General features: G+C 33.8%; 1 protein-coding gene across 6 annotated transcripts in view; it reads left to right on the top strand.

Annotated features, from left to right (window-relative positions):
- Positions 1-24,233, top strand: part of LOC101834187 (pleckstrin homology domain interacting protein) — a 109,762-nt gene that overhangs the window by 45,263 nt on the left and 40,266 nt on the right. For 3 of the 6 annotated variants that reach the window (XM_040740281.1, XM_040740285.1, XM_040740286.1), the window contains 9 exons: positions 29-127; positions 1,044-1,197; positions 1,573-1,707; positions 12,823-12,951; positions 14,416-14,641; positions 18,288-18,425; positions 19,135-19,321; positions 20,289-20,406; positions 23,417-23,557. In XM_040740281.1, the coding sequence (XP_040596215.1) occupies positions 29-127; positions 1,044-1,197; positions 1,573-1,707; positions 12,823-12,951; positions 14,416-14,641; positions 18,288-18,425; positions 19,135-19,321; positions 20,289-20,406; positions 23,417-23,557 (1,327 nt within the window). The remainder of the gene's footprint in view (positions 1-28; positions 128-1,043; positions 1,198-1,572; positions 1,708-12,822; positions 12,952-14,415; positions 14,642-18,287; positions 18,426-19,134; positions 19,322-20,288; positions 20,407-23,416; positions 23,558-24,233) is intronic. The other 3 variants (XM_040740284.1, XM_040740283.1, XM_040740282.1) reach the window with 3 other exon arrangements.

The following is a 24,233-nucleotide window of genomic DNA, read 5'->3' as shown; positions in this document are numbered from 1 at the left end:
TTCATTCATTCATTCATTCATTTTATAGGTTTGTAAGTGGTAGCCGTGATGGGACAGCACGGATTTGGCAATTTAAACGAAGAGAATGGAAAAGCATTTTGTTAGATATGGCTACTCGTCCAGCAGGGTAAGAGACAAAACTTGATTTATTTATCTAGATTATTTAATAAAATAAATTATAATGTTGCAGGTTGGAATAACCTTTGTCTATAAAGTTGTATACCATGTTAAGATGATCTATAATTAGAGGTACTATCGGAGATGAACAGTGCTGATTTTTGTGAACTATCTCATTGCCCTGAATATTAAAACCTGCTGAATTAATTTTGTTGTTTAGTTTTATTAAGTGGATGCAAATGTTTGCAACCCAAGTGTCTTATGGTTCATATCTGGTTTTTGTTTGTTTATGAGACTTGATCTCATATCTCAGTTGGTTTGAACTTACTTTGTAGTCAGAGATGGCATTGGATTCCTGATCTACCCACTTCCTTCACTCTACCTGATGTTGCTATAATTACAGCCAGGTGGCACCAAGACTTCCTGAATATTATTAAACAAGTACCCTACCACCTAAGACCCTCCAAAGAAAGACTTTTTATCCCAGTGGCTTTCTCCAGCCAAGAGAAAGAATAATACATGTTGTAACAGTTTTAGTTTTACTGTTTGATCATTTCTCTCTACTCCTGTTTATGTATAGTTGTCTTAGTGAATGTGTGAGAGAGAACAGAGCAGTTAGGATAGCATGGTAGCCACAGTAAAAGGTGGGGCAGTGAGCAGCATGGCATAATGCTGCTGGACCACAGGTAGTTACAGCAGTGGGATTTCCTCGGGGTCGCTGCTCCTAATGGCTTATGGATGCTATAATCTTGTACATCTTGGATTTCCTGATCCATACGATAACCTCTGCCATTTTATCTGTTTAACTCTTTTCATTATTTATAATAACTATTTGTGTTAATAACTATAAACTCTATGAAAACACATTTTATCTTTGTCTTGTATTTTTGTAACATCAGTGTAAACAATAAACTTTTACTTTTTAGCCAAAATCTTCAAGGAATAGAAGACAAAATTACAAAAATGAAAGTAACAATGGTAGCTTGGGATCGTCATGACAATACAGTTATAACTGCGGTTAATAACATGACCCTGAAAGTTTGGAATTCTTATACTGGTCAACTGATTCATGTCCTCATGGTGAGAAATAAACCCCACACTTTTAATATTACTGAGACTGATTTTAGAATGTAGTGTAAATAAATAAAATAAATCTGATGTGTTGTCTAAAACCTTTTGATAGGTAACTGGGAATAATAAAAAATGTAAGCAGGATTGACTTGGAAATGTATTGTAAATGCTGGATGTGTTTGTTATCAGGAATGCATTGTATTCTTGAGTATTTGCTAATACCTAAGATATGGGCAGTGATGTTATATTAGCACAGTCTATTATTTTTTAGGCATTGGTAAAGTTGAAATTTTTGCTCGTTTAATAATGATTTGTAGAACCATTGTCATTGTCTTATATAATTTTAAGCATTTGTAACTGCTTTGCTACTTCAAAATATTTCAGGGTCATGAAGATGAGGTGTTTGTTCTTGAACCACACCCATTTGATCCTAGAGTTCTCTTTTCTGCTGGTCATGATGGAAACGTGATAGTGTGGGATCTAGCAAGAGGAGTTAAAGTCCGATCTTATTTCAATATGGTAATTATATTTCTTGTTTAATACATGTTAAAGATGTGCAGGATTTTTGATAGAGGTGTTCTACATATCACAAGTGAAATCCATTTTAAAACTCATGCCTTATTTTGACTTTAAATGTCTATAAATAAGGAATTATTCATTTCATATATTTATTTAGATGCTAAACTTGAAATTAGTTGTTCATTTATATATAATGCCTGTGTATTGTGATAACTGGCCTAGTTTTTACTTTATCATTGAAACTTTGATCAGTAAGTCATATAAATGAAGATATAGGGGAGAAAATGTGTTTGAAAAACCATTGTGGATAAACTATAAATAAATCTTCATGTTGCATTTTGATTGGCTTTTTTTTTTAAACACAATTTGATTTCAGTAAACCAATTTTAAAATTGAAACCAAAGAATTATGTAGTGCCTAATTTTGTTCAAATTGTTAGTGTGCTAGATGCCAGATGTTTATTTTGGCTCCATGTTTTTTGCCTCCAAACTGTGTTCTTATGTTACATTTAGCATATTTTTCTTGAACGTTTAAATTGTCATTAGTTTGACTACATACATAGCTTGCTAACCAGTACTGCTCCGTCTTTCACCAGTATTTGAAATGAAAGGAGTCCTTAAATACTGCACCTTACTTACAGTCACATAAAAATTACTTCCTCTATTTGAAGTTTCAGCCAACAAGAAGAAACAGCTTTCTGCTATTTTTACATGTTTAGATTTTTTAAAGAGAATACTTTATTAGTTTTTCTTTTATAAGCCATAAGATGATATTATTAGCAAAATAACAAAAATCAGGATTACTTTGTAAGATAAATTTCAATCATTTTCAAGCTGGGAATATAGCTGATGGTAGTATTTGCGTAGCATGTTCAAGGCCTGTAGTTTTTGATTCATTGAGGCCACACGTGCATGCATACCCCACTGTTATTTGTAAGGTATTTTACTTGTGAATGAATGACAGTGAGTACTATCCTTGATAGATTATAAGGATAAAAAGTTTTATTAGTAAAGTGACTAACTTTGGCCTTCATTATGGATGTGTACAAAAGGTAAGAATTGTACAATTCCCATTTTCATAAAAAAAGATTATTTTAGTTAGTTGTTAGTGATGAATGGATTTCCTTTGTGATTATGTACTTTTTTTTCCTCTTTAAGTAAATTCATAAATGGGGTAAGCAGTTTTTCTTTTTTCTGCCTTCATATTTCTGGATTGCTCCTTTCCTAAACATCTCTATTGAATAAAGACTTTGGTCATTTCTCAGTTGGTCCTTAATTGTGACTGTATTCAAATTACTGGTTCCACTTAGTAATTTACATTTCCAAAGAGCATTCTTACACTGCTATAGAAATGAGTAATTTTCAGTCAATTAAACACTGATTCTGAATTTTCCCTCAACAGGTAAGTTTGGAACATCAACATTTCAGCAGACATAAAAATGGCTGCACTTTTAGATATATTGATTTTTCTGGTCATACTGTTACAAATTAGTTTCATAACCAGGAACCTAGTTTCAAAAACTCGTTAATTACTAAAATTTATTTTTGAATATGTGTGTGGTAGCCCATACATGTAATTGTAACACTTAAACTGGAATCAGGATGATCAAGGGTTCAAGGCCATTTTTAGCTACATAGTGAATTCCAGGCCAACCTGAACTATTGAGACCACATTTGTTTAAGAAAAGAAGGAAAGAAAAGGAAATAATTTTATTTGGTTAGAGTGTCTGCTAAGGAGATTTTTGTTGTTTGTTCTTCTTTCTGTGTGCAATAGAAAGTAAATCATAAAGGCTGGTTTAAATTTTTCTGTAATTATTAGTATCTTCAACGGAGGAAAAACAAAGTAAAAAAAATTACCCTTTTTACAAAGAGTCACAGAGCAAGCGCTACGTTTTGTCTCATTAAAAACAAGTTATTATCTTTTTAAAAAATGATTTGTAGTGGTTTCTAACTTTTAAGTGATTTTTTTTTCAATAGATGACAGTTTACTTATCCAAACTCTACAAAATTGTAGCATTATGAAAACCTTTTATGAAAAGGGTAATTTTTATTTCTGGTTTCATGGAGAAATGTTCAATAGAAAACTTTGCCCAAGTTTGATTTAATCACACATTTAGTATAAAATTTTCAGGTTTTATAAGACTATTACTAATATGTTCTTATTGCCAAATATATTCAGGGCAGTAGCTGAGAAATTTTCAGTATTATTGTGTAACAACTACTAGTTAAATCCAGCTAGTGATGTGTCTACAAGTAATAATTTAACAGTAATAAAATTCTGAGTGGCTCTTCTGTAATCTTTATTCCATAATCTTTGTCAATTATGCGACTGCCATACTTTTTGTTCTTTTCACTTCATTGTCTGTCTCGCTCTCTCTCTGTCTCTGTCTCTCTCTCTCTCTCTCTCCGTCTCCCTCCCCCTCCCTCTCTCTCTCTCTCTCTCTCTCCCCTCCTCCCCTCCCCTCCCCCTCCCTCCCTCCCTCCCTCCCTCCCTCCCTCCCTCCCTCCCTCCCTCCCTCCTTTCTATTGTGGGAGTAAGGCCCGAAAAGCATCCAGCACTGCAACTAAGAAATTAAAAACAGCTTTGGATGAAATAGAATCTGATGGTTCACTCATACCATTGCTGAGTTGTGGCCTCTGCTTAGCTATTTGGCTTTATTAAATACCACAAAGCCTTGATGAGTTTAAATGCAATCTGTCGTGTTATGTTGTACTTACCTTCCTAAATGAATCACAGTTGAATTTAATGAATATTTGTGAGCATTATTTATCATGTCTAGTCATCCTTTGTAGAATTGGAGAATGAATAATTCTCAAAGAGTACTTCAATTTAGTCTTAGAAATGGTGAATGCTTATATAGGAAGTATTATTTTGAAGAATTTTAAAAATTGAAGCTTATGAAATGTAAGTAAATTCACCATTGGACCAGCAGCCAGAAAATAAGGAAAGAAAGCTATGACTTTAAAAGAATGTATTTTAAAAATATATACAAGTACTTAAAAGTAAATGTTTAGGGTTGGGAATATAGCTCAAATACCGAAGTTAATGTTTACCTAACATGCACAAGGTACTTGGCTCAATTGTGGCACTACAACCCATTATTATTAAGTATATTTTTAGAATATTGCTTCAACATTCGTCTCTGCTTTTCAAATAATAGGACTCATGTCTAAATATATATATATTATGGTTTTGAAAGACAATAAAATTAATCTGAAAAGTAATTCAATGTTATGGATAACTCATCATTTTCTATATTTTACCAATTAGAGGTTTGTTTTTAAAGTCTTCTGAAATACTTAAAATCCTGTATTATTAAAGTTTTTCAAGTAAAAAGCTGAATTTTTAAATAAAACAAATAAACACCAATAGCATTCAAGCAAGCATTCTTTCTATTAAACTAAGACTTTTAAAAGTTCCTCCTTTATTTTAGGACTAGTTTAAATTAGTAAATAAAACAAAAGCTTTGGGATTGAGAGTTCGTGTAGTTTCTTTTATGCTTAAATGATTTCTAGTTGATTTCACTATATCATTTAACTGAATTCTCAGCATGCTTAAGTGATATGCTTGGTAAAGGGCTAAATCACATTCCTCTCTACTCCCATTCTGTTGTCTCATTGCATTTGTGGAAAACAACCTTAATTCCTCTCTTCCCCTCACTGCTTTCCCATTTATTCTCCCCCTTCCTCTTCTAGGGAAGAAAGAAATTATCAACACATTAAGACATTATTTCTTAAAAAATACTGAGTTTCTAGAGTTTGTTCTTTATTCTTGTCCAGTAAATTTTGGAACCATGTTTGTACTTTAATGTTTTAGCTTGAATAGTCCTTGCACAGTCTGAGTAATCAAGGAAAACTGCTGTATATTTGGGCAGTTTATTAAAGCATGTAGTTAGTATATTATGAATTCTCGAAGCCAATTTTATATAGCATAGCCAGCCTATGTTTTTGCTTGGCATTGACATGAGTAAAATATCATTGTAACTGTTTTGCTAAGATCTTTTGAAACTACAGTGTCCAAATGCCAATTAAATGCTTAAAGATAGTTGTAGAAATATTCAAATTATACAAATAACTTCAAAATGTGTGCTCCATACTCTCTGTAATAAAATGTGTGTCATTCACAATCCTAGAAACAATTAGGTAGTTTAAAAAAAAAGCTTAAAAAAAAAGAGAGTTGGTTTTGACTCTTCTTTTTCCATCAAATTGCCATACAGTATAACTAGAATTAATAAATTTACAAATGGATTTTAATTTTAAAGATCAAAATATTTCTTCACTTTTGCATTTCTTAATGCTAGTGTACATTAAACATACTGATTATACAAGTAGTATATGTATTAGGTAATAAGCTAACAGTGCTCAGAGTAGCACTTGCAGACCCTGTGTTAGATTTTTCTTGTGTCTTTGCTCTTTCTGCTTTATCTTGTTTGCTGTTCACATCTCGTAGTCCTCACTGGTTTTTACTTCATATTTTTCTATTTTCGTCAGGATTTCAAAACTGTAGTTGTTGCTTCTTACCTGGTTTTTATTTTAATTGAAAAAAATTCAATGTGACTCATTAGCAAATGCTTTTTTGGTTTTTACTGAACTGATAATCTGCTTTGCTTTTGTTGTTTCATGGATGGATTCCAAATAAGAGATTTTATTTAATAAAGTTTTCTTTAATTTTATAATTGTTCTCTTAACTGTTCTTTACTTAAGAGTATTAAAAATGTTCCAGTGTCCACTAATCCAGAACAATGTATTTCTCCTTGCAACATCCCAAATGAGGAGAGGCTGCCAATAAACCACTCAGAATTTTTCAAGTGCATACTTCTGAAATTAGCATGTTCTCAGTGTGAACTTTGTTTTAGGTAATTGTAGTTGTGTGTATCTAGGAAAGTAAAGCTGAAAATATCCGTAGTTGATCATGTTAACCACTTGGAAATTGGAAGTTTAAGTTTGTTCACTCTGCCCTTTCATTCTCCATTTCCTGTTGTATTCTGGCAAGGTAGTAGCACATATCTACAGTCTGTGTACATTATATGTTCCATTGTCTGAGTAAAGAATTACCTTCATTTTTCTCAGTGCATGTCACTATTGTAATTTTCAAGTTTTCCAGGCTCTTTAGATTCTCTCTTTCATCTTTGGCTTGTTACAAAGAAATATATTAGTTTTTGTTGGCATAAATATTAGTTTTCAGTTTGTCATGCTGTTGAGCAACTTATATAGTGGAGTTTTTTGGGGGAGTGGTGTCAGTCTGCTAATCATGGTCTCAAAATGCTTGAAAATTTAAAATTATAAGGAAAAGTATGTATAATTTATGTATATGTGACGTAAAAATGAAGTTGAAGTCATTTTGACTAGCAAATATGTTTGTAATTTGTGATTATCAAATCATCAGCATCCCCAAAATGATAGACATGGCTTTCTTTAGTGAGTTAACAGTTAATTTGGAGAACTAAAACATGCTTGAAGTGATAAATATGGATGTCAAATAAAAGCAAGCCAAATTAGAACAAGCAATTGCTGCATCTAAAGATACAATGGTCACGTCAGGCTGGATGATCCAAGTTTTGGTTATGAGAATGAATTGGACCTTTCTGTGAAAGGTTAAATATATATAAAGTCAGTAAGAAAAAATACTAATAAGATGAACAATATAAAAACAAGTGTTTATAAAGTAATGTGGAAAGTTTGTAATAGACTTTTAAATAATGGGTAGTGAGCTAAAAACATAAGCTAAAGGAAAGGAGATTAACGATAGCCTCAAGTGGTCTTATAAATTGAAAAAGCAAACATTGCACTGGTTTTCATACATACAGCCCAAAAGCCAAGGCAACAATAGTTTTGCTGTAAGAGGCCATATTTCAAGTATGAATTTAAATAGATTTAGGTTGGTCTATTTTAGTTAATTAAAACTGAAAAATTATATGGATATATAGTAGGAAGCTCATGAATGAAAGAGTTATATGTAACACTTGTTTTCTGACAGATAGATGTCTGGGAAGTGACAGAGAGGAAAGATTAATTACATGCATCCAGATAGTTTAGCCTGAGTTACCCTGACAATGATGGTACTATTAACAGAGGTTCAAGAAGGTAAAGAGAGTAGATTTTTTAAAAGTTTATTTCTTGTGGCGTTCCTGTTGTGGAAATGTCCAGCCAGCCTTTGGAGATACTGTGACTAGAGGTGCTAGGAGTTCAGAACAGATAAGCTAAAGTGTGCCATCTAGAATTGTTTCTTCCTTGAGGTAGTGGATGGTATAGAGAGTTTAGAACTAAACTTTTTAAAACTCCTATTTGACAGAATGGACAGGAGAAGATGTCAAAGTCCCTAAGGTATCTTACAAAGCCACCATTTCATTTCCAGAGAGTTGGGAGAAGGAGAATAAGTATCTACAGAATTCCATTATACTTTGTGCTGACTTATTTATTTTTGTAATTTTTTTATGAAAACCTAAGGCTGATTTTTCAGATTCATTCTTATAAACTGTTTTATGTAGTTGATTCACTAGTTTATCCCATAGCGGGTATTGCAATTTTGTATTTAATACAACTTTTAAATAGTTATTTTTAATTTATATGTATTTGTCATGCCACAAATGAAAGAAACTTCAATTTCTGTTAACAACCTTTTAATGTGTTTTTAAGAGTTACTAGGTAACTAGAATATGGATTTTGTCTGTTAATTGATTATCATTGTTTAAGCTACAGGAATGATTGGAAAATGTGTTCGGTATATTGGATGAATTTTTAAAACGTGTGTGTGTGTGTGTGTGTGTGTAGGGGTGTAGGTGTAGGTGTAGTTAGTAGGGCAACTTTGTGGAGTTTGTTCTTAACCTTCCACCATGTTGATCTTGGGGATTGAACTGAGGTCATCAGACTTAATAGCAATACCCTTTGCTCACTGACTCATATCATTGGCCCATGTAGTAGTCACTCATTTTTATTTTTCCCAGTATTACCTAATTCCAAGGGTTTGTTTGTATGCAAAGGAGGTTTTTCTCTGTGCAATTTGATTTTTAGGATATAAGTCTGTCCTAAAGACGTTATTAGAATGTGGTCTAGCTCAGTGCTCCCTTCCAAGTAGTTGTTTATTTAAAGAATGAAAAAAAAAACTTAATAAGGAAAACCAAGTGGCCCTGTTCCTAGAATTGGCATACTTCTTTAATAGGGTGATTCTGCATATGCTACTTCATGTGCTTCATCTTTGTATGTGTCTTGAGGTCTTCTAGTAGATGATTTTCCTTCCAGTCACTCAGTCTTCCTAATTGACTTACTAGACATGATAGTTTTAGTCTGAATTTTGGTCTTTTTGATATAATTCATGTTCATATTTATCAAGGTCTTTCAGTAACCCTTATGGAACATTATGATTTTAGAACTGAATAGGATTTTCAAAGGCTGTTTTACTGCTCTACATTCTTAAACAGAGCTAGGAGATGATTTATTTCCCTATTACTAGCAGAGTTCTTGGTCTTCTACTTCTCTTAATTCATTTCTTACAGATACTTCTTGGACTTAGTCACATGGGATTTTCTAATCAGGGGAATACTAGTACAATATAATCCTCATCTACTTTTCAAAAGCAGAATATAGTAATGCTGAATATGTCTCTCTCCTTTTTTTTTTTTTTTTTTTTTTGGTTTTCTGAGACAGGGTCTCTCTGTATTGGTTTGGAGACTGTCCTGGAACTCACTCTGTAGACCAGGCTGGCCTCAAACTCACAGAGATCCGCCTGCCTTTGCCTCCTGAGTGCTGGGATTAAAGATGTGCGCCACCACCGCCCGGCTGAATATGTATTTTATTAGCTATTTTTTACTGTTGTTATATGTGTATGAATTTTGTGTTACAGTTTTTATATTTGCATACTTGGTGTTAAAGTTTTGCTATTGCTTTGTTTTGTGTAGCTATATTATAACATGGAATAAATAGCATAAATCATGCATTATTAATTTTTATATTGACTCATCTTTTGGTTAGGCAGTGCATATATTCTTTATAAAGCACATGTATTTCTTTTACAAATAGGTTAATTTTTGTTTTTTTAAAGATTATTGCTTCCTAGTTACACACATACATACATACATACATACATACATACATACATACATATACATATATATATTCAAACTTTCACTTACAAATTCCTTGACTGGTTTAAAAGATGCAATTCTTTTCAGTAAGAATTGTCGTTTTGTTTTTTTACTTTGTCAGTCATAATACACATAAGAAAGATGGAACTACGATAGTCTCTTACTTTTCCATTGCTGTGATAAAAGATCATGACCTAGACAATGTAAAGAAGAGAGTGGTTAATGGTGGCTCAAGAGTTTCAGAGGGTGAGTTTATGACAGAGAGCTTCACAGCAGGCAGGCAGGAGTGGTGCTGGAACACAAGCCAAGAGCTTACATATGATCCACAAGCTTGTGCTGGGTGGGGGTGGAGGGAGGGGAGAAGAGGGGGAAAGGAAGAAAGAGAAACTATCTCAGAGTGGCATTGACTTTTGAAACCTCAACTCCACCTCCAGTGATGAACCTCCTCCAACAAGGTCACACATCTTAAATTCTCCCCAGTTATACCAACTGGGACCACATATTGAAGCCTGTGGGAATCATTTTCATTCACATCACCATATTCCACTCCCTGTTCTCAATTCATTTAGTCCAACTTCAGAAGTCCCAGTGTTTTTCACTCTCAAGACTATTTAGAAGTCCAGAATCTCTTTTGAGACTCAGGATGTCAATCTAATTATAGCCCCTTGTAAAATAAAAAGCAAATTACATATTTCCAATATAAAATGGCACAGAATATGCATTACCATTCCAAAAGGTGGAATCAAAGCATAGTGAGGAAATACTGAACCACAGCAAGATCTAAACCCATTAGGGCAAATTCTAATTTATAGTTCCATGTCTCATATCAAAGGACATAGGTGGTTCTGTTCTTTCAGCTTTGTTGACTACAACGTAGTTATCCCTCTTGGGATAGTGCTCTATTTGTAGCTCCCTTTGGTGATAACTCTGCTGTCATCTCTAACATCCTTAGGTCTCTGAAACAATCATGTATTCCTTTCACAACTTCTCACATTAGGGTCTCTAGGCCTTCCTGCAGGAACTCCCTTGTAAAATGCCTGGTCTCAGTGGCTTTTCAGATACTGTGTTATGTAGGACACAGAGATCTTACATGCGCTTTGTAAGTTCTAATTCACCAAAATATTCTTCTAGACATCTACTTACTGTACATATGAGCCCATTGATAGCATATATGTAAACTTGAGTAACTCCCACCCCAGCCCCACCACCGAATTAAATGCAGTGCAAGATTACCAAGACATTCAGAGGATGCCATGCTCATGATTTTTTTGTCATTGCTAAGTGTAGCTACAGGCAATTTTCTAACTCTATACTATTGCAGCTTCAAACTGTAGGCTTAGACTTTTACTCATATAAAAGCTTAGTTCCACAAGCATTTATAAAGTCTTTGGAAGTTTTGAGTGAACTGAGAACCAAAACACCTTACTCATGGCTTAGACACTTTCTTAAATGTTTTGGTATGAAATTCTTTTATAGGGGTTTTTTTCCCCCTGTTAATGTGTAGCATTTATTTGCCTATAAAAGTACTGAACATGTGAATCCTGACATTTGTACTTACAGTCTTTCAGTTCTGTCATATACTGTGTGGTAATGTCCTAGGTAGACTACTATGGAGAAGGTGGTTCTGTCCTTACTTGTTTTTTAAGCTGTTCTAAAGTGGTACCTTCCTCTCCTATCTTACCTTCAAGTTTCTTTATACCTCAGAAACTATCCTGTGTCACTATTGATTCATTTCTTTTATGTTGTAAGTTCCTTATATAGTATCATTAGGAAACCTCGCTTGTTTTCCTTAATAATTTTAAGTAGAGAAACTCTCTTTTCTGTTGTCAGCATCTGGGATATCATTAATAAGTAACATATCTATCTCTCTCTTTAGATGATAGCTTTTTAACTGTAAGAGATTTCCAAGGCGCAATTAGTTGTCTTTTTGAGGCCTTCGTATGTGCTGACTTAGAGTGGTGTTTTCTCTGTTGACTGAAGTACTTATTTTTCTTGAGAAATCAGTGGCCCTTCTGCGTTTAAATCTGCCTTTCTGTTGAATTTGTTACACTCAAAGAAAGTTACCACTTCTTTCTTTTTAAGCATTTCCTAGGATATAACCAACCAAGTTCAGTTTGTTCTAGATCAGTGGATACCGGAACAGAAAGGAGGTATTTCTTACCTGATAATGTGTGTGTTCCGATTCTGCTAATCCAGAAAGCCAATCACAGTTGTTGAAAATCATCCTTAGTTATTATTTGTTGGGAGTCAACTCCCTATTTTAGATGTTTCTGAAATTCAGTCCCTAGATGTGCTTTAGATAGGGTAGAATTTTTACCTCTTTCAGAACACTGCTAAAGAAGTTTTCAACTGGAACATAGTCTGAAGAAGTACTGAGAGCAAAAAAAAAAAATCAGAGTGGTGATTGGCCACCTCTGTTTGATTGACAGGTTGCAGGGAGAAATCCATTCGTTCTGGATTAATGGAACTGGAAAACAGAAAACAATTATCAGGTAAAAAATCCCTTTTCTTTAACCTTTAAAATTCATCATTAGAAGATGAGTCAGACCACCAGGGAATTTATTTTATTTTATTTTTTTTTAACCAAAACGAATGACATTTAGTGTCTTGTAAGGAGTGATCTCTGGCTACTACTTCTGAGTGTTACAAAAGAAATTGCTACCGTTGCTCATGTTCTTAGCCTTTACAGAAAGGGCAGGAATGTATGGAAAAAGATGGAATGTATGGTTCATTTATGTTTTAATCTGGGTTAAAATGTGAAGTAGAATTCTCTGGGTGGGGGGGCAAGTATGTATATTTTTATTTTCTGAATTGTGTCTGGTCTGTGACTGGGATTCTTTCTTTTTCAATGCTGTTAATCTGGCAGTTTTCATGAATTTTCACCAAATTTACTGTTCTGTTTGATATGCTTAATCTTCCCTTTATCAGGATGTATGTATACTTTTACATCTTTCTATTATAAAATTCTAGTAATGGTAGTATCAGTTTTTATATTTTAATGACCATGTTCTGATTTTTGGTTAAATATGTTTCAGATTGAAGGCCAAGGACATGGTGCAGTGTTTGACTGCAAATGCTCCCCTGATGGTCAGCACTTTGCATGTACAGACTCTCATGGACATCTTTTAATTTTTGGTTTTGGGTCTAGTAGCAAGTATGACAAGGTAGAGTATGAGAAATGTGCATTGTTTTCCTGTTTAAGTCTTAAATACATGAGTGTTCAGGAGTTATATGTTTTTTTCTTAGGAGTGGGTGAGAATGTACATTTTGAAAATTAGAAAGCTTGGGCTGGAGAGATGCTCATTGGCTAAGAACACTTGATGATCTTTCAGAGGACCTGAGTTTTGGTTCCCAGGATCTATGGCAGGTAGCTCAAAATCATATATAACTCCTGTTCCAGGAGATGTGATGCCTCTGGCCTCTGTGGACACAGACACTCAAGTGTACATACCCATTTGCAAGTACACACACACACACACACACACACACACACACACATAATTAAAAATGATCTTTAAAATCAGCTCAAAGAATCCTATCTTAAATAGTATGGAGACTTTTTAGAAAGTAGTGTAAAGGCACAGCTATACATGTTTAAAATCTTTTCTGTAATTAAACAGTTCAGAAGGAACCATTTTTTATATATCTTGTTAGAATAATTCTAACCTGGGATATATTAATTTGAATAGGACATGGTACCCATAAAGGGGCTTTTCAAATTATGTAAAATGTTTATATAGGTAATATATATTTATCTAGGTTATAACTCCTTAGCTTTCATGTGATTCTCAAATTTCATGTGACCTGCTAATGTTTTGTTGATAAATACTCTTTAGGACTAATGGTTAAAATAATTAAATTTTTTGTTTGTAGTATAATAAATGCATAATTAATAATTTAGTTTAAGACTTTTCCAATTAACCAATGAAAATCTAAAGTTGTAGCTCTGTCAGGGCTAAGTTCATAATAATTTTACATTATTGAAAATAACCTAGAGACAATGCTTTCTTTTGTTACATTAGTTTTTCATTGTTAATATTACATAAATCTTGGACAATGCTTTCTTTTGTTACATTAATTTTTTGTTGTTAATATTACATAAATCTTGAATCTTGGGGTGTAGCTCAGGAGTATAGTACGTGTTTGGCATGTTTGGGACTCTATGTTCAGTTGTTCCCCCCAAAGTATCACATGCCTAAAGATTTAAAATAGAGCATAGTATCTGTGAAACCTAAAAGTATCTTTGAATGTTTTATGCTTAGGTGTAATTTTACTTACCATTTAAATTGAAAAGCTAATTTTTAATGATGGTTTCTTTTTAATATATAATGCCTTGTCACACTTGTTTACAGAGGAAAGAAGCAGATTTTCTTACACTAGGCAATGAAGGATATAGAGATAATGCTTAAAATGAATTAAAAATAGATGATTTTTTGGTTCCTTCAATCCTTCTTTTAATTCTGGAGATTAAACATAGTGTGGATACAGGAATTAAATCCCAATCTTGTATTTTTAAATAGATATGTAATACCATAATTTGTGGTATAATGTTAGGCTTCTATTATAAATTTTGTCAATTTTTTCATGATAATTTTCTTCCAGTATTTTATGGACCTTTCTTTTTGCAGATAGCAGATCAGATGTTTTTTCATAGTGATTATCGGCCCCTTATCCGTGACGCCAACAATTTTGTATTAGATGAGCAGACTCAGCAGGCACCTCATCTCATGCCTCCCCCTTTTCTGGTTGATGTTGACGGAAATCCTCATCCATCAAGATACCAGAGATTAGTTCCTGGTCGTGAAAATTGCAGGGAGGAGCAGCTCATCCCTCAAATGGGAGTCACGTCTTCAGGTAGGCATCCATTTTCACAGGGGTCAAGGTTTTTACAGTTTCTAAAACTTTTTTACATACTTGTTTTGAACAGATGCAGAGTTCTTCCAATAATTACATTAAACATTGCAAGATAATTAAAACATTGGAGATTTAAAATAATAATTTTGGTTCAAAGCAGTTTCCAACCTTAAGGGATTAATAAGATATCACAAGTGAAATCATTTATTCATTTAGCCAACAATTATTACTGAAAACCTGTCCTGACCTGCTAAGCCATGAATATTAAGTAAGAAATTAGACATGATTCATGCTTTCACAATCTTAGTTGCCAAGACTTAAAATACACAGTTATAAACAAATATATTAGTAAAGTTAAAAATACTGGGAAAATCTAAAACTAGATTGACTATTCATCTTGTAGTTTAAGAAGTGGAAGTTATTATGTTAGTTCAAGTTGGTCTTGATTTCTGAGATCCTGCCTCTGCCTCCTGAGTGGTAGAATTAAAGGCATGGGCTGGCACACCTGTCTAGACGTGATCAACTTTTAAAGGTTTGTGAGAAAGTAGGGCTGAAAAATGTAGAGAGCCGTTTTCATGAAGTCAAGTGAACTGATGAATTGAGTGAATAGTTAAAATGTGTAAAAGGTGTGTGAACTCTTTATTCCCTATTTGACAAGTGTAGCACTGACTGACTTATCCAGTGAAGATAATAAAGACCCTCTAAAGATTAAACAAGTTTTGTCATTAGGAATATTTTAGGGTAAAAATTGTTTGTGAAGTTGCTACATACAGGTTTTACAGTATGTTGTAATGGACAGAGATTCTGAATACATTGTGTACTGGGTAAAGTATGAGTTTAGGTTCTATAAATAGAAAGTTCAAGATTTGGTGATGCAAGCTATAGGATTGGGTGTAAAATTGGAATAATGATGGCATATTAGATAGAAAGTGTTGGTTCTTAAATTAGATGTTCCTGATGGATGGTTAAAAAAGGGATTAGAGCTGCTTCCCTTGCCACTTTTATAGTATAGGCTTGAATATCTAATATGTAAAACTAATGTTTCTTAGCATACTCATAGAATCTAAGAATAGCTACTGATTGACAACTAGTCATATTCATAGTCTAGAAGTTTCAATACTAGAGAAGTATCACTCATGGGATTAATTAATTAGGATGCATGAAATCTCTTGGAGTTTAACTGGCAAAGTTGGAATTTTTCTAAGGTCTCTTAATAGTTTTCTTATCAGGGGTTTTAGACTCAAGAAATAAAAAGACTCATTCATTAGAATTATTATTGTAGAAATATTATTGTAGAAATATTATTGTAGTTGTTACTTTTCCTCCAATTTACAGCTTCTCTAATAAAGCTTTCATAGATAATTTAATCATTGTATCCTAAGAATTTAGGAAACAAATTTTACATTTGTGTTGTCTAATTAGAGACATTTACTTGAAGCCTTATTCTGTTGCCACTTTTAGAAGTAGCGCTAGATACCTTTACCCTTGCCTAAAAATACACAATAGCAACTTAAGCAGAAAGTAGTTATTTAAGGTTAGTGTGGTGAGTAAAGGGGAGCAGGAACATGTGGCCGCAGTTGATGTGGCAGCAGAAGGGAATAAAGAAAGGTAGACTATAGTCCAAGCTGAGAATAACCTTTAACCACTGTTACTCATCTGCTTCCTCTAGCAAGGTTAGCACCACAAACTAGGGCCTGAGCTTTCAGAGCATATGCCTGTGAGAAACAGAATTATAAAATGGCATGATCTTGAAATCGAGATCGGAGGCAGGTATTAACAATGGTTCGTAAGAGAATCTTCAGCAGTAATTCCACCTTCTTAGTATTTACTTTCAATTTTTTTCTAGTTCTCCAAATTGTCATTATTTTAGAATTCCAAAGCACAAAAGTACTTACTTCAAAATGGAGCAAAACCAAAATTTTTAAAGAAAAATAGAATCATTACATACTTTATTTGCAAATTTAGGATTTTGAAATTTTATTTGCTAAATATTGCAAAACTAAGTAAAACTAGATATAGCTTACTGTAATAATAAAAATGATTTAAATGGAGTTTTTTTTAACATTGATATCTAAAATTATTTCTTCAATTTTAACCTTAGGGGAGCTATACCAAATTATTAATCAATATTCAATTATGATCTAGCAACAAATTAGGAAAATTCAGTATAGACATTTGACTTTATCTCTGTGTTTTGTTGCTTATTAGCTTTGTGACTTAGTCATTTTTTCCTATTTAATTAGAGTTTTCTCATAAAATAATAAGTCAAGTAATAAATGGTATTTTCTTTTTCTTACTATGTTTCAGAATATTCTTTGGGCATTCTCTTTACAGCTCATGTCAAACCCTTACGTATACATGTGTATACCTAATGTTAATTTTTCCACTCATTACTTTTAATGGAATAGTTTCATAAATATTATTATTAAATGTTCTTGATTTTTTTTCATTCTGTCTTCCAGATTGAACTTTTCAAAAAAGATTGATTTTTATATTTAATTAATGTTGTCTACATGGGGAAGTGGGCTGGTTTGTGTGGTTGCCTGTGTCTAATTCCCAAGGAGCTGGAGTTAACCAAGTTGGTTGCAAGCTGCCTCATGTGGATGCTGGGAATTAAACTGGGATCCTTTTGCAAGGCTAGCCCAAACTGTTATCTGCTGGGCTATATCTCTCCAGCCCCAAGATTGAACATTTTTATGTATTCTTAAATTATCTTAACTGAGCTTTTAGCTTTCTTTTGTATTCCGTATTTGCCTAGGTGCTAAGACTAATAAGGATCTGAAACAGGGGAATAGGTGTTTCTTTCAAGGGAATTTTGGAAATTTTTCACAGTGAAAATAAAGTTTCATTTTAGTATTTGAAAGATAAATTAGAATTTTATCATGTGTATCTTTATGGTGAAATTTCAAAGAACAAAGAGAAGTGTTTTTGTATGCCTGGCATGAATAGGAGGTGCTATAATTAGTAGGTTGGTTTAAATGTACGAAATTTCCCCCATGTATCTGAGTACCAGTCTTACACTTAATTCACATGCTTAACCTAAGTGTCCATTCAAATGCTGCCTTCTCAAACAGGGCTGCTCTGGCTCCTGGCTTACACTGGTGTCTTTCAGTTCCTTTTTTCCCTTCTCGCCTTATTTTTTTTTTTTTTTTTTTTTTACATCTTTCACAATCTGCATTTATCTGCAGTCTTAGTCTTTAATTGCTCCAAGCAGGATAGGTAGTTTGCTGTAGGAAAAAGATCTTGATGTCTAATTTGTTTTTGGATCTTCAATACTAGGCGTAGTCTTAAGCACATAGTAGGCAACCGAGTTTGTTGAATTAATGAGATGGTTGTCAGAAATGCAAGTATAAGTAGGAAGTTCTACTTTGGCTTCTTCCTAAATGTATGACTTTGAATGTTTGTGTTTTTACGTGTATAATGGAGCTAATTGGTTTCCATAAGGATTATGACTGTTTGAATCATGATAAACATAAACAGTATGCAGTCATCTTCATTATTTTTGTGAATTGAAAATAGGTTATGGAGTTTATGTGTTCCTTTCTGTCACTTACAGGTAATCATTTTAAGTCTTTACCCTAGGAAAATTAGTATTTAATTATGTCTTTTTATGAGACTGATTAGTGTTTTCTGTAATCTTACATAGGATTGAACCAAGTTTTAAGCCAGCAAGCAAGCCAGGATATCAGTCCTCTAGACAGCATGATTCAAAGACTACAACAGGAACAAGACCTGAGGCGTGCTGGTGAAGCAGGTGTTAGTAATGCCAGCCGTTTAAACAGAGGTAAGCTTTGAGATTATACTTTGAAAAACTGACACCATCTAATCACCAGCAATAGAGAAATGACTAAACAACTATAACACATCCATAAAACGAAACACGCTACCAAAATGATCATGTTTTTGAAAAATAAATACAAGGTTTTATATTAGAGATAAATTTTTAAAATATGAATATTCTTCGAGATTTCCTAAGGTAAACATTAGAAACAGATTCTGTCCACTTGCACCATACTCTCTCATTGTTTTGATGGAAACTAGGGTGTGTCTCATACTGGGCAAGTGATCTTGCAGTAAACATGAGAAGCATGAAAAATCAGCTTATATCATTTTCAAAACGAAGTCAAAGTTTTAGTTCCTCACTCTTATTTGCTATATATTTAATGTTAAGAGAAAAGTCAAATTTGTGAACTGTAAATGTCCTTGGATTTTTTTTGAATTCTCAGAAGGCTTAGCAATTTTTTAAAGTAATGATTTTGCACTTAAAGTACCTGAACTTAATAATCCATAATTATGATTCATTAATTTATCCAATCAGTTGAATACCCACATTTCTGCTTTCATTAACCTTTTGCCTGTGGTTTTTGTTCCTTTGGTAGTTGAATTATTTGCTGTAAAAGCTTTGTGTAGAAGAAAATGTTAGCTTTTTATTATAAACAGAGGCGACTAAGTAGAATTTAACCATGCCGATTCCCTTTCCCCCACCCCCAAAGTAGGCTCTGTAAGTTCTACCTCTGAAGTTCATTCGCCACCAAATGTAGGATTGAGACGCAGTGGGCAAATTGAAGGTGTGCGGCAGATGCACAGCAATGCTCCACGAAGTGAAATAGCCACAGAGCGAGATCTTGTTGCTTGGAGCCGAAGGGTGGTGGTACCTGAGCTCTCAGCTGGTGTAGCTAGGTAAGGAGAATTATCAATTGGTATTTACTGCACAGAATGTGTAGCAGTAAAAGTGGAAAAACCAGATGATTAGTGGCTTACCTTGGTATTGATACTATATCCTATACTTTTGCAAGATTTTACCAGTGAAGAAAACTGAGTAAAGAATACAAGAATTCCTGTGCCCTCTTTTTTATATCTATACAGGAGTTGAAGATTCTTTCAATATAAAAGTATAAGAAGCTCAAAAACTTAAATGTGAGGTTGGCCTTTTATGAAGATTTAGCTTCCTTCATTTTTCTATTAACACAACTAGATAACATTAGAGGTTCTGTGGTTAAGTAAAAATGAAAGTATTAATATGCTCTAGTATAAAATTATCCAAAATGTATGCATGCCCTGAATATTAATCTGCTTCCTGTTATAAAATCTTTTGAAAAATTAAAGCCCAACGATTAAATCTCCTTGCAGACCAGCAAAACTTCCAAGTTAAAGTACAATTAACATATTCTAGTTCTAAGGAGTTGGGTTTAATGAAATTAAAACCCAGAGTTAATTTAGTTTCAGCTCGATGTCTGGAATAGAACTTGTCTTGTTTTTAAGGAGTAGGGTCCATTCTATGTCACTGGGAAAATTGCCGTGTGCTTCAGGAATTGGTGGTTCAACCTCAAGGCTCTGCTGTTAGTAGATGGCATATATCCTATTTTACATGTCTGAGCACAAGCCATATACCTAATAAGGAAGGTGACTTTGATAATAGCTTCTTAAAATTTAATACTTCATTTGATTTATAATTACCACAGCAGAAACAGTTGGAAATAAGGGGAGAAGCAAAATCTCTAGTATTTTCGTTATGTCCTGAGCCACATGTCCCCCATGAAAGAAAATAGAAGCTAACTTCACATTGTTACCTTAATAACTAGCATTCATTTGAAAGGAAAACAGTTGTAAAATTGTAGATTAATGTTTGTGGATTTTAATATTTTAGTAGACAAGAAGAATGGAGAACTGCAAAGGGAGAAGAAGAAATAAAGAATTACAGGTCAGAAGAGAAAAGGAAACACTTGACTGTTGCAAAAGAGAATAAAATTGTTACTGTCTCGAAGGTAAATATTAATTTGATGTTTAATGGTGGGGGGTAAGAATAATTGCCATTTTAGAGCTTCCTTTTAAAATTATAAGCAGTAATATTGTAAGCAAAATAATACTAATGAAAATTGCTATATTTCCTGGTTACTTGTTTGGATTTTTTTTATTTCTCACTTAAAACTTTTTTGTTTCTGCATTTCCTATCTCTTAGCATATCTCTTCCCCAAATGCCAATTTTTATGTATATATTATATTAATAAACTATAATCAACCTATGGAAAAGTATTTTCAATTCTTCTATTAGTTGTATATTCTATAACTTATTTTTCCCTACATTGATGTTTTATCCCTTACCTGTTAATAATAATCACATCAGCTCTTTTCTCTCTCAAGGTAGGTAGGTTGATGGCTGGAGAGATCTTTTAGTGGTTTCAAGCACTTGCTGCTGGTAGAGAGGACCTGGGTTTGGCCACTAACAATTGTCTTGCTTCTGTGGGCACCAGGAATGCATGTGACATGGCTCACACACAGACATATGGCCAAAACTAAATAAACCCTTACAAAATAAAGATAGGTAGATTGTCCCTAGTATTTTGTCCTTTTGTCATTTCAGTGGTCCTACCTACCCTGCAAAGCTTGCATTTTCCCTCCTCTAGCTTAGCTGCAAAGTTTTCAGAGCCATTAGTTGTAAAGTTTAGGAAGAGTATATGAAACAACTTCTCAACTAAGCCCTCATTATCACTGTAGTGGTCTGAACAAAGAAAAAAATTACTGGTTTCTGACTAGTTTACAGGCACTTAACTAATTGAAATATATTTTTCATGTAAATAAATCTTTGTGGCTCAGGTGTTAAAGGCTAGACTCATAACCAAAAATATGAAGTCCTTGGTAGAGGTTGACAAGATTGACTCAGCTGGCGAGGCATTTTCTGCCAAGCTCAGTTGGATGCCAGGAACCAACACAGTGGAAGAAAACTGAGTGCACAATGGTGTCCTCCTAACTGGACATGGACAACACATTTACACAAACAAGCAAATGGAATTTAAATTTATAAAAACAAACAAAATACCCTTTATAATACATGGTCGAGTGATGCCTTTTAGTGAGGACTGAAGATTTTTCATTTTCTTACTCTTCAGGAATGACTACATACCTGAGGATATGAACCTTTAGTTAAAGTTATAGGACTAAGGGTCAGTCAAAAGAGAAAAGTGCAATATATATGCTTGTCCTGTGGAAGGCTCTTTGATACTGCTCTAATAACACATTGCCCAAAGCATCATCACATTATACCTTAATAATTAAGTAGATTTTGTGTTGAAGGATAAGAGAACAACAAGTGATATTTAACAGCCAGCTTTCTGTTCACTGTCATTTCTTTTGAGGCATTCAAAATAGCCAGGTGTGATGGGTGAGCCTGAAAGAAAAGCCACCAATATACATTTAAAAGGCTTCTTAGATTCTTTGATTGGAATTTATCTTACCAGAAGTGTCAAATCATAGACGATGTTTTACACAGTAAGAACATGGCAATTTTGTATCACATGAATTTAAGTAGTTAGAAATTCTTATGCCAAATGAAAGGAGTGATATATTAAATTTTTAATAGTAGATTTGTCAGTGGTTGACAAAGTAGAACGTTGTTTCCTTCTTTATACCTTTACATTACTTTCTAAGACTTTTATAAAATTTAGAACAGATGTGTTTGGAGTGAATCTTGGGTTTGTATGTGAGCATTCATTTCTCTTTTAGCAGTGAGGATATAATTTTAGGTTCGAAGTTATTTTCTGTCAGATTTTCCTCTTAGTGTCTAATGTCAGTTTCATTAAAAAAACAAAGATTTGTTTGTTTTTGAATGGTTGCCAGTGGAATCCAGAAGAATTCAACAGAACCCCTGGAACTGGAGTGTTAGCAGATTATTAGCTGCTGTGTGGGTGCTGGAATCTGAACTCTGGTCCTCTGTAAGAGCAGCCAGACTGTCCTTTGAGCCATCTCTCCAGCTTCTAAGTTCTTTGTTTTTTAGGGTAATCCTTCGTACTGTGCTCTACATTTTGTATTCTCAGGTTGGACTATGTTTTCTTTCATTTTGTTCAACTCAGTTCTGAAGCCTTCTTTTTTTTTTTTTTTTTTTTTTTTTTGGTTTTTATGAGACAGGGTTTCTCTGTATTGTTTTGGAAGCTGTCGGTCCAGCCCAGCCTCAAACTCACAGAGATCCGCCTGCCTCTGCCTCCCGAGTGCTGGGATTAAAGGCGTGTGCCACCACCACCCGGCCCCATTTCTGAAGCCTTAAAACATTGTTTGGGATGGGTTTTTTGTTTTTTGTTGTTGTTGTTTATTTTGCTGTTGATGAGACAGGGTTTCAGCTCCAGATCTTTATGTCCCCACCTTCCTTACAAGAACTGTGTTTTCCATGCATTTGTGAATCCCTCAGGTTTGTTTTCCTTTGAAGCTTTGGGCAGTAATGAGTTTGTTTCATGTTCTCACTCACTAACATACATTTCAATCTGTTTGATCAACCTGCTGCCTTTCCCTATTACCAGTTAAATGATTACTTTTTATTCTAAGCATCTTTAGCTAGTTCTTTTTCATAGCATCTGCTTTTCACTCTTGAAGTTGTTTTAACTTTTTCTAGGAGCACTTTATATTGAATATATCTCTGTCACTGACTTTGTCAAGTTTTCCTTGATTATTTGTATGTACCCATCTGCAGATGACTTGGTTTTGGTGGGCATAGGGGTTGAGACAAGATTCCTACATAGCCCTGACTGCCCTGGAACTCTTTTATGTAGGTGAGACTGGCTTTGAACTCAGAAATCCACTGACCTCTCCCTTTTGAATGCCGGGATTAAAGTAGTGAGCCATTATGCCCAACTTGCTGCTGACTTTCTGATATTTCAGAAAGAATTTTAGTTGATACCATAGTGTATTTCAGTGATATTTTAAGTATGTATGGTTTTCCATAATATAACTATTAACAAGAAAACCTGGTCTTTAAAGCCTATTGTGAGTAAGTTTTATGTTTTCCAGAATCATGCTCATGAGCATTTCCTGGATCTTGGGGATTCCAAAAAGCAACAAGCAAATCAACACAATTACCGTACAAGATCTGCACTGGAAGAAATGCCTAGGCCTTTGGAGGAGATAGAAAATGGGACTAGTTCTTCAGATGTAAGATCTTAGCACATTCACAAATTTCTGTATCATTTGTACTTATTTTTATAATATGACTGTCATTATTTACATTCATTGATATGTAATTTTGATACAACACTTTAGATTTTATAGTAGCCCTATCTTTATTTACTAAAGACCTACTTCTAGAGATGTCACATATTCAGTCTCATTTACAAAACAAATAGTCCATATGGGTTAATTATTCTTAGTTCTCTTTGGTGAAATTTTTCTGTAAGGCAAAGGACACAGTCAACAAAACAAAACGGCAGCCTGCAGAATGGGAAAAGGTCTTCACCAACCCAACATCTAACAGAGGGCTGATTTCCAAAATATACAAAGAACTCAAGAACCTAGTCACCAAAACACCAAATAATCCAATTAAAAAGTACAGAACTAAATAGAGAATGCTCAGTAAAGGAATCTCGAGGGGCCCGAAAGGCACTTAAGAAATTGCTGAACATCCTTAGCCATCAGGGAATGCAAATCAAAATAACTCTGAGATACCATCTTAAGACTGTCAGAGTAGCTTAAATAAAAAATGTCATTTTCTTTTAAACCACCACATCCTATCCTGTAAGGGTTCTGTGATCCAAAGATGTTTAAAGTTCATATCCATGTTACTGTTAAATGGTGACTAATCATTAAATGAATTTCCCTTTCTATTAAAGCT

Source organism: Mesocricetus auratus, unplaced genomic scaffold, assembly GCF_017639785.1.
Source record: "Mesocricetus auratus isolate SY011 unplaced genomic scaffold, BCM_Maur_2.0 Super-Scaffold_100691, whole genome shotgun sequence".
In the NCBI taxonomy this organism is placed as follows: Eukaryota; Metazoa; Chordata; class Mammalia; order Rodentia; family Cricetidae; genus Mesocricetus; species Mesocricetus auratus.
This window is presented reverse-complemented; position numbering and strand designations above follow the sequence as displayed.